Source organism: Triturus cristatus, chromosome 12 (assembly GCF_964204655.1).
Source record: "Triturus cristatus chromosome 12, aTriCri1.1, whole genome shotgun sequence".
Lineage (NCBI taxonomy): Eukaryota > Metazoa > Chordata > Amphibia > Caudata > Salamandridae > Triturus > Triturus cristatus.
In genome coordinates, this window is record NC_140595.1 from 135,281,445 (window position 1) to 135,296,747 (window position 15,303).

The 15,303-nt window shown below is 47.0% G+C and overlaps 2 protein-coding genes and 1 long non-coding RNA gene across 3 annotated transcripts in view; 2 read left to right on the plus strand and 1 right to left on the minus strand.

The window, feature by feature from the left end:
• PMF1 (polyamine modulated factor 1) overlaps positions 1–8,129 on the minus strand; it is a 65,040-nt gene extending 56,911 nt beyond the window's left edge. Inside the window, exon 1 of the mRNA XM_085638996.1 lies at positions 6,585–8,129. Coding sequence (XP_085495122.1) covers positions 6,585–7,966 — 1,382 coding nt within the window. The 5' untranslated portion in view covers positions 7,967–8,129. The remainder of the gene's footprint in view (positions 1–6,584) is intronic.
• A 181-nt stretch (positions 8,130–8,310) lies between these two features.
• Positions 8,311–12,252, plus strand: LOC146772897 (uncharacterized). The gene is made up of 3 exons (XR_014972294.1): positions 8,311–8,382; positions 11,325–11,387; positions 11,535–12,252. It is a non-coding gene; the product is annotated as an uncharacterized LOC146772897 (long non-coding RNA).
• An 857-nt stretch (positions 12,253–13,109) lies between these two features.
• LOC146772898 (uncharacterized) lies at positions 13,110–14,952 on the plus strand. Its single transcript, XM_085638997.1, has 2 exons — positions 13,110–13,242; positions 13,801–14,952. The coding sequence occupies exon 2, from the start codon at positions 13,838–13,840 to the stop codon at positions 14,804–14,806; it is 969 nt and encodes a 322-aa protein (XP_085495123.1). The 5' UTR covers positions 13,110–13,242; positions 13,801–13,837; the 3' UTR covers positions 14,807–14,952.
• Positions 14,953–15,303: the final 351 nt, after the last annotated feature.

Here is a 15,303-nt window from a genome sequence, read left to right on the forward strand (position 1 = left end):
GCACGCAAGGAAATCAGAACTCGGAACTCGGAAACTCGGGGGCCTGGTCTGGTCAGAGCTTGAGCTTGAGCTGGGCTCGTTCACCTCTCGTTCATCCCACCAGCCCCCCTTTTAGCCGTGGAGCCGTGAAAGGCATTACTGCTGTGTTGACCAGAGGTTCGGTGGTCCGGTGCGGGTGGCTCAGGCTCTTGTGGCTTTTGTACCTGTGGTGGGTCCAACGGGTTCGAGGAGGGAGGAGAGCGACCCTGTGCACGGCCTGTGAAGCATCCAGCGTTCAGAAACACTCGGGGAAGAGCCCTCGGCGGGGAGCACACTTTTCCTTTCACGTTGTAGCAGTAACAGTGCATTGCATTGTATTGTTAGTAATGCTTATACTGTATTGTATACTGTATTGGTAGTGACACTAATACATTAGGAGCGGTAGTCAGTTGTTTGAACCGGGCAAAAGTGTGGACTCTCCTAGGCCCCTCAGAGGCCAGAGGAGGCTGGACCGGGTCACCCCTTGACACGTTGAATTTCGGAGAGGACTTCCGGCCAACACCCCCAGTAAGCAGACAATGTATTAACAGTGTATATGACTATTCTGACAATTTGTCTGGTTTGCGTATGTCTGCTATAAACTATTGGTGTTATTCTTAAAGGCCTGAGTGGGTGATTTCGTTCCCTATTTGTGTATGTACACAGTATGACTCCCCCTAAAGAAAAATCTTCATTGTCAGGGGGGGGGGGAAATAGAGGGACGCTAGACAATTATGTCACTAGGACTACTACAGGTATTGATAGGGACACCGTTTTTGTGGAGCGACGGGCCGGGAGACGTCGGTCAGTTGAATTTATCAAGAACAGGCGTTCTTCTTTGGGCTCGTTAATCCTAGCTATTTCACCGCTTGCCAGTACGCACACAAGTATACCACCCGACGTTGAGGGATTTGAGGTATCTCTCAATGACAGCATCCCATTGCTTTTGCAGGATGGACCATTTTTACCAGATGGAAGAAATGATTTGAATATAATCAATTCTGTATCTCTTTGTGATTCATCACCAGAGGTAGAGCTCTTGGCAGATATCCCGCTACGAATTGTAGAGACTCCCCAAAAATCTAATGTATCCTTAAAAATTTCTAGACCCCAAGGTCCACCATAAAAAAAAAGGAGACGTCAAGGATCCCCACAAAAAAAGAGGAGAAAGAGGGGGAGTGGACAACAGAAAAATAAGATCATTCAAATTGACTCTGGTAATTCTAAGAGCCCTTCCCCCAATGTACCCTTAACATCTGCCACAGCTATCCCACCACACCTCCCATTAAAAGAAACTCCTTGTACTGATTTAATGGGAGGCATTGAACAATTAATCCGATCCCTCATATTGCCATTAATAGAGAGATTAGCAAGATTAGCTCAACAGCTAGGGAACGTAGAGCAGACAATTGGGGAGATTAAAGGGGTAATGAAGGATGTGCTAAAGCTACCAACAGTGCCTATAACTATAGAACCACCTTTAAATAATACACCTCAAAAGGGAGTAAAAATCATTACTCAGGATAAACCAAAACCCTTGAAATTAATGCCCTCAAAAACAACATGGCAAAATGCTGGAATAAGTGATAAAGTCCCTGTGGTAGGCGTAATACCTAATAACCCAGAAAATACGCAAAAACTAAGTGGCCGTGATTATCCCGATAGGGTTATTGTCCCCAAAGGAAAAAATGTAGAACTGCCTCCGGAAGCAGTCCCGTTTGTGGTAGTTCTCACTGGAGTGCCCGTTTTAGAGGATAAAAAGAGAGAAGATTATTACCAGCTTAAAAATAAAGTTATATTTTGGCTTAGGCAAAATAGACCACTTCCTCCAAATATTAACGGCGAGATATTACATGTTAGGCGTCTTCCTTGGTTGGGCCATAGAATAAAGGACACAACAGGGGATATCATCATTGTTAATTTTAGAGATGATAGAGCAGTTAGATATATTTTAAACTGGTCCCCTCAAAATGGTGGTAATGTAATCACTCCACGTGAATTGCCTTATTTTTACCCTAGAACCCTATTGGCTCCTGCAGTCAATTTTAAGCCCTTATTTCAACGCCCGGATGATTGCTTTAGGCCCCCCTTTCAACATCAGGACGATGTCAGCAGGCCTTTATTTCAACAACAGAATGATTCTTTTAGATCCCCCTCTCACTACCAGGTTGATTGCTCTAGGCCCCCTTTTCAACATCAGGATGACGGCATCTGGCCCTTATTCCAACAACAGAACGATCGTTTTAGACCCCCATTTCAACAGCAGGATGTTCGTTCTAGGCATTTGGTCCAACGTAAGGATGATTGCATCAGGCCCCAATTCCAACAACAAAATGACCGATTTAGGTCCCCATTTCTAAACCAGGACGATAGGTTAACATACCCACAATTTAGTCAGCCCTGGGAATATCCTAGGAAGAGACAAATATGTCACCCTCTCCGAACACAAAGGGGAAATCTGGGATACATACCTTCTTTGGTAGGACCAAATCGGTTTATAGCCCTTTCTGGTTTAAATGAGTGTGACTGACTGGGAGGTGGAAAAGATAAAGTGATACTGATACCCATGGATACTTCTCAAGGGGGGAAGTCTCCTGTACTACACATCCCACACGATCATATAATCCATGGGGAAAGTGCGACAGGGAAAATGTACAAGAAAATAGATCCCAACGTACAGGAACTTGGACTCATTATAAAATCTTTCCACGAGAACCCTTCTGAAATGCTAGTCAATATTGGGAGTGGGAGGGAAACTGACCTAATGTTGACTGATAACAGAGAACTAAAACATGAGCAAGATGATGTCGGCCTGGCCTTCAAGCCGGATTTGATTGGGGTGAACATCGACAAGGAGAAATTGTTGTCAAAACAGAATAAATTTAAGGAGCAGGGTGGTCTAGTGAGGATTGTCTTCTGGAATGTATGTGGGTTAGAGAGTAAAGTTCACGATACTATCTGGGGAGATTTTGTCCAAAACATTGACATCTTATGTGTACAAGAAACCTGGCTTATTAATGAGATACATCTTCCTGGTTTTAAAACTTTTCATATTCCAGCAGTTCGTTCCCTTGCTGGAAGACATAAAGGAGGGATTTGTTTATATGTCTCTAATCTGTTAAAAGTTGCCAAAATCGTAAGAAGAAGTAATACACATTACTACCAGATGGTCTCAGTTATCTTAAACCAGAGGGTTGAGCTCTTAATAGTTAACTTCTATAATAACATAAAAAATGCGGCCTTTGCAGAGGTTTTAGGCAGCCTGCAAGGGGAATTAAATACTCAGAATTTGTTGAGGGGGGAAAACAAAATGTTGGTATGGGTAGGGGATTTTAATTTAAACATTTGTGACCAAGAAAGCTGTGGATTTCAGGAATATGGCAGGGGGGAAAATGTGAGTAGGTGTCACTTTACGCATTCACTAAAAGGAGAGGTACTAAATAATATTATGGCCAATTTGGACCTTGGCTTTGCAAACCTAATGTGTACACCTAAGGTGGAATTTAGTGCCACATTTTTAGCTAGAGGGTGTCACTCCGTTATTGATTTTGTGATTGTGTCAAACAGTTTTTCACATTGTGTAGAAAACTTTGTGATCCCAGTAATTGGCCTAAGTGACCACCTCCCTCTTAGCATTACCATAACCACAGGAGAGCTAAGTAGCATTTCTACTAACGAGTTACTCACTTGGACACAAAATATCGCCATAGCTAGTTATAATGGGACAACACTTAAGTGGAGCACCGTAGACTCGGTCAGGAAATTTAAAGAAATAATTACTCGGGCGCTAACGGATATATTGTCATGTTTGGATGAGAGTACCCCAGAAGAACAAACCTTGGAGGCCTTTGGTAGAATTACTAGGGTGATCCAGGATAATCTAACCAGGGTGCAGAGGAACAAACCCAATAAAGGGGCAGGCTGGTTTGACTCCAGGTGTACCAAGGCGTATACTGCCCTTAAGGCTGCCTTGAGTTCTAAACCAAGGGACCACAAGGTAATTAGATACTGTATGAAGGCGTATACCCAGGCAAGGTGCCTGAGAAAAAAGGAAATCAAAGAAGTAGCATGGCAGAACTTGCTGACTGCCTCACAGAGCAAAGACGCTAGGGCCTTCTGGGAGGCAGTCAACGCACCCTTTTTTAACAAGAAGGAGGCAGAAAGGTTGGACATCGCTATTGACGAAAAAACGTGGATTGATTTCTTTTCAAAGGTATATAAAAATGCCGAGGGGTCATACATGAAAGAGGATAAATTGATAGGGTGCCCATCGAGAGGGAGTGATTATTACCCCATTAATATGGGGATTACCCTACAGGAAGTTGAGCTGGCACTACAAGCTAGTAAAAGTAACAAAGCCCCGGGACCGGATAGGATCCCTAATGATATTTATAAATTAAATATAGAATTGTGGGCCCCACTTTGTACCCGGGTCCTACAGGCTTGTTGCGCCATAGGTTTTATCGGTACCTGGTCGGAATCGGTTATAATACCGATATACAAAAAGGGGGACAGGGACTGCCCATCTAATTATAGACCTATTTCTTTATTAGACTCCCTCATGAAAATGGCGGGGAGGGTGGTCTTAAATAAATTACAACTGTGGGCCGAGGAACATGATATTTTGAGCCCTGTACAGTACGGTTTTCGTGAAGGGATGGGCACGGTAGAGCAGGTCCTAAATTTTGTTTTGTTACAAGCCAAATACACTCGGGCTAAGGAAGGACAACTATACGCCATTTTTGTTGACCTCTCTGCCGCTTTTGATTGCGTGATACATGCCAAGATGTGGCAAATTCTTGAGGAAATGGAAGTCGATCCTGCCATTATACTCTTTCTAAGGCAACTTTATTCAGGGGCAAGGGCCAAAATTAGATTTGGGCTGAGAGGGGAGTGCACTGGCCCCTTTAGGATAGAAAAAGGGGTAAGACAAGGGTGTGTATTGGCCCCTTTTCTTTTTACCCTTTATACGAATAGACTTGAGGAGGAATTGGGCGCTTGTAAAATAGACTCCCCAAAGTACGGCAACAAGACAATTGTATTGCTTTTGTACGCGGATGACGCGGTACTAATGGCGAGAACGAAGGTCGGAGCAATGAAAGCCCTGACAAAATATCTTGAATTTATGTAAGAAAGGGGCCTTATGATGAATGCTAAAAAATCATATGTGATGCAGTGTGGTAAGGCTCGTCCAAGCTGTAAGAATCTTAGAGTCTCGGGGCTTGTGATAGAGCATACTAAAACGTTTCCATACCTCGGGGTTATAATTGAGGGTTCCGGCTCCTGGGGGCCTGAGGTCAAGAATAGGACCCTATCCTTTAAACGCACCTTAGGAGCATTAAAGAACTTCGCCGCTAAGCTTGGCAAAAGACCCCCTGAGATCATGCTAAAGATTTATAAATCTAAATGTAGAAGTGTTGCGTTATATGGGGCAGGGATTTGGGGGTACCAGGATACATCGGCGATACAAGTTGAAGAAAATAATTTTTTCAGATACTTATTAGCTCTACCGAAAGGTACCTCAGTCTTTAATTGCCATCAGGAATTGGGGATGGATTATATATCCGACCTGATTAAACTGCAACCTGTCCTACTTTGGCGCAGAGTATGGGTCTCAGTGGACCTTGGTTTAAATCAGGAAATAATAAAAGATGTCATGGGCTTAGATAACGCCAAGAGTATACCCTGGCTTGAGTATATCAAGAAAATATTTATTGACATCCAAAGGCCGGAGTTTTTCAGCATTCCAGCCTCAATTTTGAATATTTCAAAGCCAGAATTAAAGAGGCTATGTATGGCCCATTTTGAACTTCTCAGGTGTGTAGGAGTAGGTGTGTAGGAGAATTGACAAAGAAAACAGTGAGTAAACATCAATTGTCACTGACTACTTACTCAATTCAGCCATAGCTAACCATGTGTAATCTGGGCTTTGACCGATTCATTCTGACAAGATTTAGGTTTAACCTATTTCATCGGTTAGTTACATATCCAACCAAAAATGACTGGTCTAGAGCCCTGGCTCATTGCCCCTGTGATAGTATTTCTGTACAATCCACCTTCCATGTAGTATTGTTTTGTAAATTTTATGGGAGTGAGCGTAATAGGTGGATCAAACAGTACTTGAAGCAAGGTGTTTGTCGTCAATGCCGTCCTGCGTTCCTTAGTCTGCAGCAATTGGGAAATGCTACCTGTACTATGGTTATGTCTGGTTTTTTAAAACGTGTTCTTAGAAAACGGAATTTGGAGATTAGCAAACTCATTTGAACTGATTTAATTAAATGCTATTTATTGTAATGATATGTATATATATATGAATTGTTGCTTTTATGATTTTATGTATCAAAAAATCGAATAAAGCTAATCTAATCTAATCTAATAAATTCAATGAAACTGTCACAAAAGAGGGCAATAGTGTTCAGTACTTTTCCAACAATACTATTTTTTTTTTAAGTCAGATGACTTTCTGTGGGTGGCAGTAAGCATCTAATTATTGTTAGGAGCCCTCTACTCAACTGTTAAGGTAACATCAAAGTACAAGGCGTGGGATATTGCAAAAAGGGCCTCACCTGCCAGCCTCCACCAACTTCTCAAGAAAGGTTTCCACTGTCGTATTGAAAATGTCCACGCTTGGCAGGTCTCTGGTGGCACCAATCTTGCAACAGTTCTGCTCCACTGCGGCACATCCAACAGTCTGTGAGGAGGCCCCTTCTCTCGGAACTGGAGACCCTGAAGTATCTTCTTTTCCAGTTACTGGATGTGCCAAGGTACCCGGCAAAATTACAGCATCATGCACGGCTGTGCCAGCCAAGAGAGCCGTCTCGCCGTCAGCTCCAAAGGTGCCCTCTTTAGCAGAAACCAACAAATCACAACCCTCAGCTGCTACAGGAGCTTCTGAGGTGCCTTGCTCCGGAGGACGAGAAGCTACCGAGGCACCTAACTCGCTTGGGCGTTTCGACAGTGTGGCACAAGCTTCACCCTGGAATATACTGTCAGGGGCACCTACATCAACCTGGCATGGAGTCTCTGAAGTACCTACTTCTGCTGGGCACGACGTGACTGAGACACCTCCCTCAACTACACATGGAGCCACCAAAGTACATAATTTACTAGGCGATGGAGGCACTGAAGCTCGTACTTCACTGGGCCCTGGGGTCACTGAAACATCTACCTCACCGGGGCCTGGGGGCACTGAAGCACCTACCACAATGGGGACTGATGGCACTGAAGCACCCACCACAATGGAGACTGGGTGCACTGAAGCCTCTCCCTCACCGGCACCTGGGGGCACTGACGCATCTACGTCCCTGGGGGATGGGGACATTGAAGCACCTACTTTACTAGGGCCTTGGGGCTCTGGAGCTACTATTTCAATAGACTCTCGAGGTACTGAACCATCTACCTCACTGGGGCCTGGTACTACAGAGGCCTCTACTTCACTAGAGCCTGGGGTCTTTGAAGCATTTACTTCACTAGGGGCTGAGATTACTAAATCACCTACTTTATTAGGGCCCGTAGGCTCCCATGACCTAGCTACAATAAGGGGTGAGGTCCCAAGGATACTCCCTGCAGATGTGATATCGTGGCTCAGCGTACCTACTGCATCATTTTCCTGGCTTCCACTAGTCACCTGGGTAAGAGAATTCGGACTTTCAGTTTTGCCCCTTTTGGAGGGTTTTGGAGTTGCGTACTCGCCCTCGGCTAAAGGTTTCGTAGAGTCTCCCTTACCCATGGACTGGTGCCTCGGCATTTTTTTCTCAGACTGAACGGAGACTACTGGGGTGCCTCTCGTTACCCGGATTCTAGTTCTGGGGGTGCTGCCATATCCCAAGGAGGGTGACAAAGCGCTATTCTTACTTCGAGTTGTGGGCCTGCAATTGTTGATCTCCCCATCAGCAAGGGGCTTTGGGGTGCTCCTTGTGACCCGTAGTGAGGGCGCTTCCTCCTCCATCAGCTGAATTTCTTGGGGTGCTACGTAAACCTCAAGTTATGCAGTCCGAGATGAGGATCGCCCCCTAAACAGAAGTGTTGACATTATATTTCGACTTGCTCACTTTGCGCTCCGCGGGAATAAAAATTCGTCCACCGATGCACTACTTCCGAATCACATGACAGCGAATCCCACGCCTGAATGTATACTGGCAGTCGTCTGAGAGTGGAAACGACTCTTAATCTGTAAAGTGACACAAGATTGGAGCATTTTCGGCACCTCAGCCAATCCTACGCAGCTGCACAGAATTCGAATGTGCTCATTGGCTTTGAAGTACGCACGTGCCTCTGAGCCTATAAACAGTCCGCTAGCTGGTGGTAAATTGGGAACTATTACATTTTCAAGCGGATTCAAACTTGAGTAACTGCTAGTGTAAGGTAAGTGAATGCCCCTTGGTTCGGCCCCCCACTCCCGAGGGGGATAGTGGCTGGACCGGGGCCGCAGTGGAGGCCACCCCCGGGAAGCTGAGCCCGAACACCAAGGACCGGATTGGGTAGAGATAAGGGATGGAGTTAGTGGTTGGCGCCATTAATTTGGTAGCAGGGGGCACACTAGGGGGCATGGCGGCATTAGTACAGCTGTATAGAGTGGCGGCCGGGTGCTCGGAGAGGCCGACTTCGGAGCGGAAAGGAATGGGAGAGCATATGTGGAGCTGGTGTGATGCAAGGGGTGTGCAAGGAGGCATTAAGGCCGGAGTTGGGCGGCAGGGGAGAGATAGGCACGGGAGTTGTCCATGTATTGTGAAGCTCGGCAGGTGTGAAGTGGAGGGGATGTGGTCCGTCGGCTAGACTGTCGACTTTGGTGCGGGAAACCAGGGTTCCAGCCTCGGGGTCGAGTCCGCATCCGGAGATTCTAGGCAAATGACAATATCCCCAGGCCTGAATATGTAATGTAAATACAGCGCTCGAGCAAAGCGCTCCGATACCATCGTCGAGTCGGCGCTATATAAATAGGCGCAAAAAAAAAAAAAAAGTTGGGAGGTTGTCACCAGTGGTCCGCAGGCAGCGGCTGGTACAGTGGAGGTTGGGCGATGTGGTCCAGGGGGCATTGGCATCACGTGCTAAGGGGGCAGGTTCGGTGGGGTGTTTGAGGCCGTGATAATTGCCGCTGTCCGGATGAAGCTGGGGATGCAGGGGTTCACCCAATTGGGCGGCGGGGGCTCCGAGAGAGTCTTGAAGCTGCTGCGGCTCGACATTGTTTTCCAGAAAGCAGGGATTGGTGCCAGGGCCGGCTTTAGCACTGGTGGCGCCCAGTGCGACAATGTCTTTTTTGGTGCCTCTAACGACCTCCTCAGTCACGGATCCCCTCACTACCACCGATTAACAGTCTCCATAACCTCTCTCTCAAATGCATTTAATTATTTTATAGCGTCATAACCTCTCTCTCAAATGCATTTAATTATTTTATAGCGTCACCCATGAAAGTGAAGGGTGTCGAAGCATTTTAGATAACACACGCATTACACAGAGACAATGAATGGTAGGTCTGTAAATCAGTGTATAGTAAATGTTGTGAAGAGTGCTTGGTCTGGAGAAGCACAAACTCTGAATTTAAAATGTAACACAATGGATTGGGGGTCTCTTTAATAGCAAGAACTGATTTGTACCCAAAATGAACCCTTTTTTTGCAACATTACAATAATGAAAGTCTGGGGAAAAAATCCATAGCTTTAACTTGTACCTTGAAGTCTGCACGCAGTTCTTTTACAGTTAATAGCTCACTGTAAACTGAAACTAACAAAAGGAAGTCTTTGACAAAAGCAGTCACCCACTGACCTGTTTACATTATATTCACTTTATCTGCATAGTACATGTTATTTGCAGCAGGCATATTAACCCTCTGCGCTACCTTCAAAACTTGCAGGAGACAAAACTCCAATCTTGCCTGGAAGAACATTAAGTCACTGGAGTTTTCTTGACATTTTAATTGTTGACTGAAAATTGCTTGAGGCCAGGAACGCAGCAGCAGGTGCTTTTAATTAAACAGGCGCCCCCATGGGAAGTCAGCAACCGGTGCGGTGGCACCGGTCACACCGCCCTAAAGCCGGCCCTGGGCGGTGCATACCCGCCCCCAACCCGGTGTGACAGCCCGGGCTGAAACAGTTTCCCGGGCAGACACAGCCGCCCGACCACTTTGCATGTGTGTGTCTGTGCATTTGCTGGTTAATGGGGCTTTGTTGGTTTTTCCACCCTTTCTAGAGCCCCTGCCTCGCTACACGGATTATTGCTTGAAGCATTAGCACGTTACACAATAACAGGCCCGGTCCGCCGAAACCCCCGAGGAATTACATGAATAGAGGGTCGGGAGTCTAGCTGGAAATCTGTAGTCTCCCTCCGGAAACGAGAGTTATCATGTCGGCACACATGCCTTCTGTGGCTTGAAAAGAGCGTTAGATAGGCGGCAAAACGAGAAGAAGTTATGCGGTATAATACAGCACATTGGGGGCAGGGGTGGGGGGACCAAAGATGCGCAAGCTGCCGAAAGATAGTCAGTGAATGCTGCACTGCTCGTTCCTGCACTCTGCTTAAGAGTTACAAATGTCCGCTGTAGGTCCAAGTGCAGCATGCGCTGCTCTGCTGTCCTACCTCTGCTCGAGCTACCTTTGCCAGTAGACACATACCAAAAATAAATAAACACTGCCCACTGAGCCCCCTTTTCACAGCACGAAGCTACTATGCTTAGGGATCGTGGTGCAGTTCTTACCCATTCCGAGGCCAAGTACTACGAAAATAACACAAAACAATGTGGGGGGAGGTCCAAGGGAAGACCGCCCCGGGGTACCGACGGATAGGTGAGTGTATCATCAGTGCTCTCCTTTTTGCACGACTTAGTTAAAGATTTTCGAATGCTTTTTCAAATTGAAATACACTGCTACAAGCACAGGTAGTGGTGTTTGTGATGACGGGAGTATGTTCGTTTCTCTTCCCACCCCCCCCCCCTTTATTTTCGTTTTTAAGTTTGCTTGCTATCCTCGGCTTTTCTTAGAGTCCGGAGGTACACTTTTACAACTCTTCCCCAATGTTTGGAGGCTTATTTTTGATTTTTATAAACTAACATTCAGAACGGAGCGCCTACCTCTGTGCACATTGCTCTTTCCACACTTATGGTCTGTCTCTCTGTCCTTTTATATTGAGCATAACGTATCCCTAGATTACCACTAAATCTTGGTAGAGTTAATGCTCAGACCATGTTGCCATTCATTTATTTTACAGTACATGGGCTATTTTTCCTTGTTCTCAAGCTATGCTTAAAGAGGAGTCAATTTTCAGGTGTGACAATCTGCGACCTGTTTTTCTTTCTCCTCATTTCTTAAAAACAGAGCGGGGCCCCTTTCCCTGAGTTGAGACCAGGTTGAGGTGAGGGCAGCACCCAATTCTTATGGGTAAGTGCAATTTGATTTACTAAATTAAATGCTTTACAGCATTATTATATGCGTGTTTCAGTGTCATTAAAAAGTGGTGACCCCTTGCTGAGTTATTTCCACACACTAGGTTGTTTGTATTTCTTAAACTGCTTTTTTTGTCCCCAGGTACCTGGTTTTGATATCTTCTGAACTGACCGGTGCGGTAGGATCATTTTATTCACGCAAACCCTTTTGATTTCTTTTTCACGTTTTCTTACTGAACCACAGCAGTATCATAGGTCCTGATGAAAGCCCCGATACTTTTTGATCAGTTATGGGCAGAAACATGTCGACCACATTGCTATGGACATTAGCATATTGACAACTTATTTGTGCTAGATTGCCATATTGCTTTTTAAACATGACAGGGGTACTCTACCAAATAAAGAACATTTGAGCACCCTTAGCCATTTTTAGTTACACGTTTATTATTTAATACTGCTGACCTTAGGATCTTCTTCATTGATCTATGGGTACAATGTGATCCCTAACAAAATCCTTGAGAGATCTGACAATAACCCTCTTTTGTTGCATCTTCTTTGCACGTTACCAGATCGCTATTTCAGGAACTGGTTTGTCATATTGAGGTGCACAGACCCAAATGATGATAAAAACTCACCACCTTAAGTGATTGATGGGTCCTGTTCTAGAAGGGTTCCCTCCTATAGAGTTGTCAGATCAGGGATAGAAATACTCTGGCCTGGTAGTTGTTGATTTTTGACTCAGCTTGAGACCCGGGTTGTTATAGTGTTTGTTACAAGTACTACGATAACCTTTGGTGCGCGCAGGAATAGAATACCTTATTTAGAAACCCCATGCCGCCCGATTAAAAAAAAAAAAAGAATTCCTCCTTGTATTTTACACTCAGGTACTCTCGTACCTCAGTTTATGGTTATTTCCGCAGATCAGGAGAAACAGAGGCTAAAGCATTGACATAAGTTGAAAGCATTGGCACTTCCTTTGCCCTGTAAACAAAAGACGATCCAGCACTAGCATAGGGCGCCGCCATACTTTCGGGTCACGTGACAGAGAAGCTAACGGAAAAGCTAGAGTGGGACGCATGGTTTGTATTGTGCTGTTTCGATCATGGCATCCAGATAGATATCTATCCCCCCCCAAGCGCCTTGAGACCCTCCGGGTGAGTAGTGCGCTTTATAAATGCCTATGATTGATTGATGATACAGGTAGTAGCAACATGCTGACAATAAGTGGGGTCTATTGGCGTTGTCAATGGTTGTTGGTTGCATAAGATACATTGCAACAACTATGGCTTGGGCTAAAGTATGTGGCAGGGATAAAAAAAAAAATGTACTATAAGTAGACAGTGTTCTCTGAATGGGGGGGGCATCTGCCCGCCCCACCCCCGGGCCTTGGGGAGAATGTGCAAGGCACATGCCGGGGGGGGGGTGGGGGGTTTTGGGAGAATGGTGAGCTCCTAACCCCTTCCGCCCCCTTCCCCAGCACGCCTCCGTCAATGCCGGATGGGTGGGGGGGGTATGTGGGGGGGAGTGCAAGGGTGGTAGTGATTTGGGAAATGGGCAAAGAGAATGAGAGAGCATTTCAGGGGTCAGAACAGTGAGGAGCGGTGCAACAGGGGTTTGGGGGACAACATAGAGGACGTACGGCGCACACGGGTTGTACTAGTTTAGGTACATATGGTGCGAATAGGATGTCTAATGTTTGGTTTCTTTTGTAGATTTGAGCAAGGAATAAGTACATCATACGGTGAAGGGGCTGAGTGAACGGAGCTAAAGTGGTGTTTAGTAGTGGCGTAGGTCACGGACTAGACAAAGGGAGCCGGAACAAGCATAAGGGTTCGGGACTGGATCACAAGGTAAGTTTACGAAACACAGGAGGGGCGGCCCGCAGCAAAGAAATGGAACACCCCAAGACGGCGTGGGGGGCGGGAGGCACTGTACCAAGCGTAGGCACCTAGTAGGCCAAGTGCACGGGCACAAGTTGGGTGTAATAGCTACCCTACTCACAGCTGCCGCCTGCAAAGTTAACGCCATTTTCAAATTTTAGGTCATCACGGAAAGGGGAGTGCTCCTGGAGGGGCCGGATCATGATGGAAGTGCTGTCTGGGGATGGAAGAGGGGAACGGTAGAGGGAGTAATGCTGGAGAGGGCGGGGGTTGGGTGCTGATGGTAATGGCTGACCTGCGGATTGCTGTTGCACCCCGGCTTCGCCCGTGGCATAGGGGACAGAGGTGGCCGTTGGCGGTGGGCCGGTCGATACGGAACACCGCAAGACAGGGGTGGGGGGGGGGGGGGCGGTGCGTTACCCGAGGTAGGCACCTCTAGGCCGGGGCCCATAGTGGAGTTAATAGGTATCCACACACTAAGGTACTCACTGCCACCGCTTGCAAAGTTAACATTATTTTCAATTTTAGGTCAGCCTGGGAAAAGGAGTGCTGGACTCGCCAGAGCATGATGGGAGAGGAGGGACTTTCTCACGGCGGCAGCCTGGAACTAGCGGCGAGCGAAGAAGCAGGATCTAGCGGGGTGATCCCAGGAATAGAGTACCGCGGCGTCCAGGAAGTTCAGCAGCTTTGGGCCCGCTTTGCAGCAACAGCAAAGGCCAAGAATTGGGAAGGGTGGGAGCTGGCAATGGCGCAAATGCGATCATCCGCCCCTGAAGGAGAGGTACGAGGCAAGGACATGGAAGACTTGCAAGGGGAAGGCTTTACAATTAATGGCCATACTTATGCAGCAACACGGGGTGAAAAGCGGGGTGTGGAAAAGAGGGGGAAGGGCGGTGCTGTCGCAGGAGCTAAAAAGGCAAGGATGCCACCAGAGGAAGTAACAAAGGAAATAACGGGGGAACACGCACAGGTAGCGGGAGCAGTGTTGCAGGCAGTTGAGCCAAGTAGCCTAATGGGAGAGGACAAAGCCGGGTCAAGCAAGGAAGTGGCTTTAACGGCAGAGGTTGGTTCCTTGGGTGAGTTGACGGAAGTCATTAAAAAACTGGTCAATGATTGGCATAAACACAATGGCGAAAACAATGGGAAGGCGGGAGGGGGAGATAAAGGGAGGAAGTTGGACGTTACACATGAGGGGTCCCCAGTACAAGTCTTGGAAGGGGTGGGTAGAGAGCAAGGGGGACAAGAGGGGGCAGGAAGGAAAGCTTCGGCTCAGTTGGTGAAGGGTGACGCTGTTGCTTATGGAAAAGCTCCCATGCCAAAGGTAACACAAGCCAGTGATACCAATACAACACTGTCCAGTAGGGAAGGGGCAGGGGGGCTGAATGGGACACGGTCAGAAGCATGGCATATCCCACTGGAGGTGAAAGAGAGTTTGGAGGAGGGAATTCCTGGATATTTTCACTCTACTGGAGCATGTGTGCAGGGGGGCAGACACATTACGGATAGCCGGGCCCAGCAAAGACAACAAGGATAGAAAGAGGATCAGGCCCGAGGAAAATATTAACAACTGGTTGGACGCCTTTGCATTACTGGCAGCCATAATGTTGGAGAAATTTCCAGAGCAAGGTCCGGCATTGAATGGGTACAACCAAGCTATCCTGGACCGGTTCAGGCGCATCGGGGGCATGGGGTGGCTGCAATATGATCGAAGCTTCCGCCAACGCATGGAAGAGTCACCTACGATGTCTTGGGATCAAAGGGAGGCGAGTTAATGGATGGACCAGATGGGGGTTTAAGGCAAGTTTTGGGTTAGGATTGGGGGGGCAGGGAGTGTGGTACAGCAGTGGAGCGCACCACCGGCAGGGCAAGGTTGGCAGGCAAACACACAGGCACATCCTGGGGCGAATGCGGAAACGAGGGCAAGCCAACAGTTGGGGGCAAGTTTCCCTCTGCAGCAATTGGGACAGTTGCCATTTCAACCTGGGATCACCTATGCGGGGAATGGGATGATGGGAGGCGCACAGCATCAAG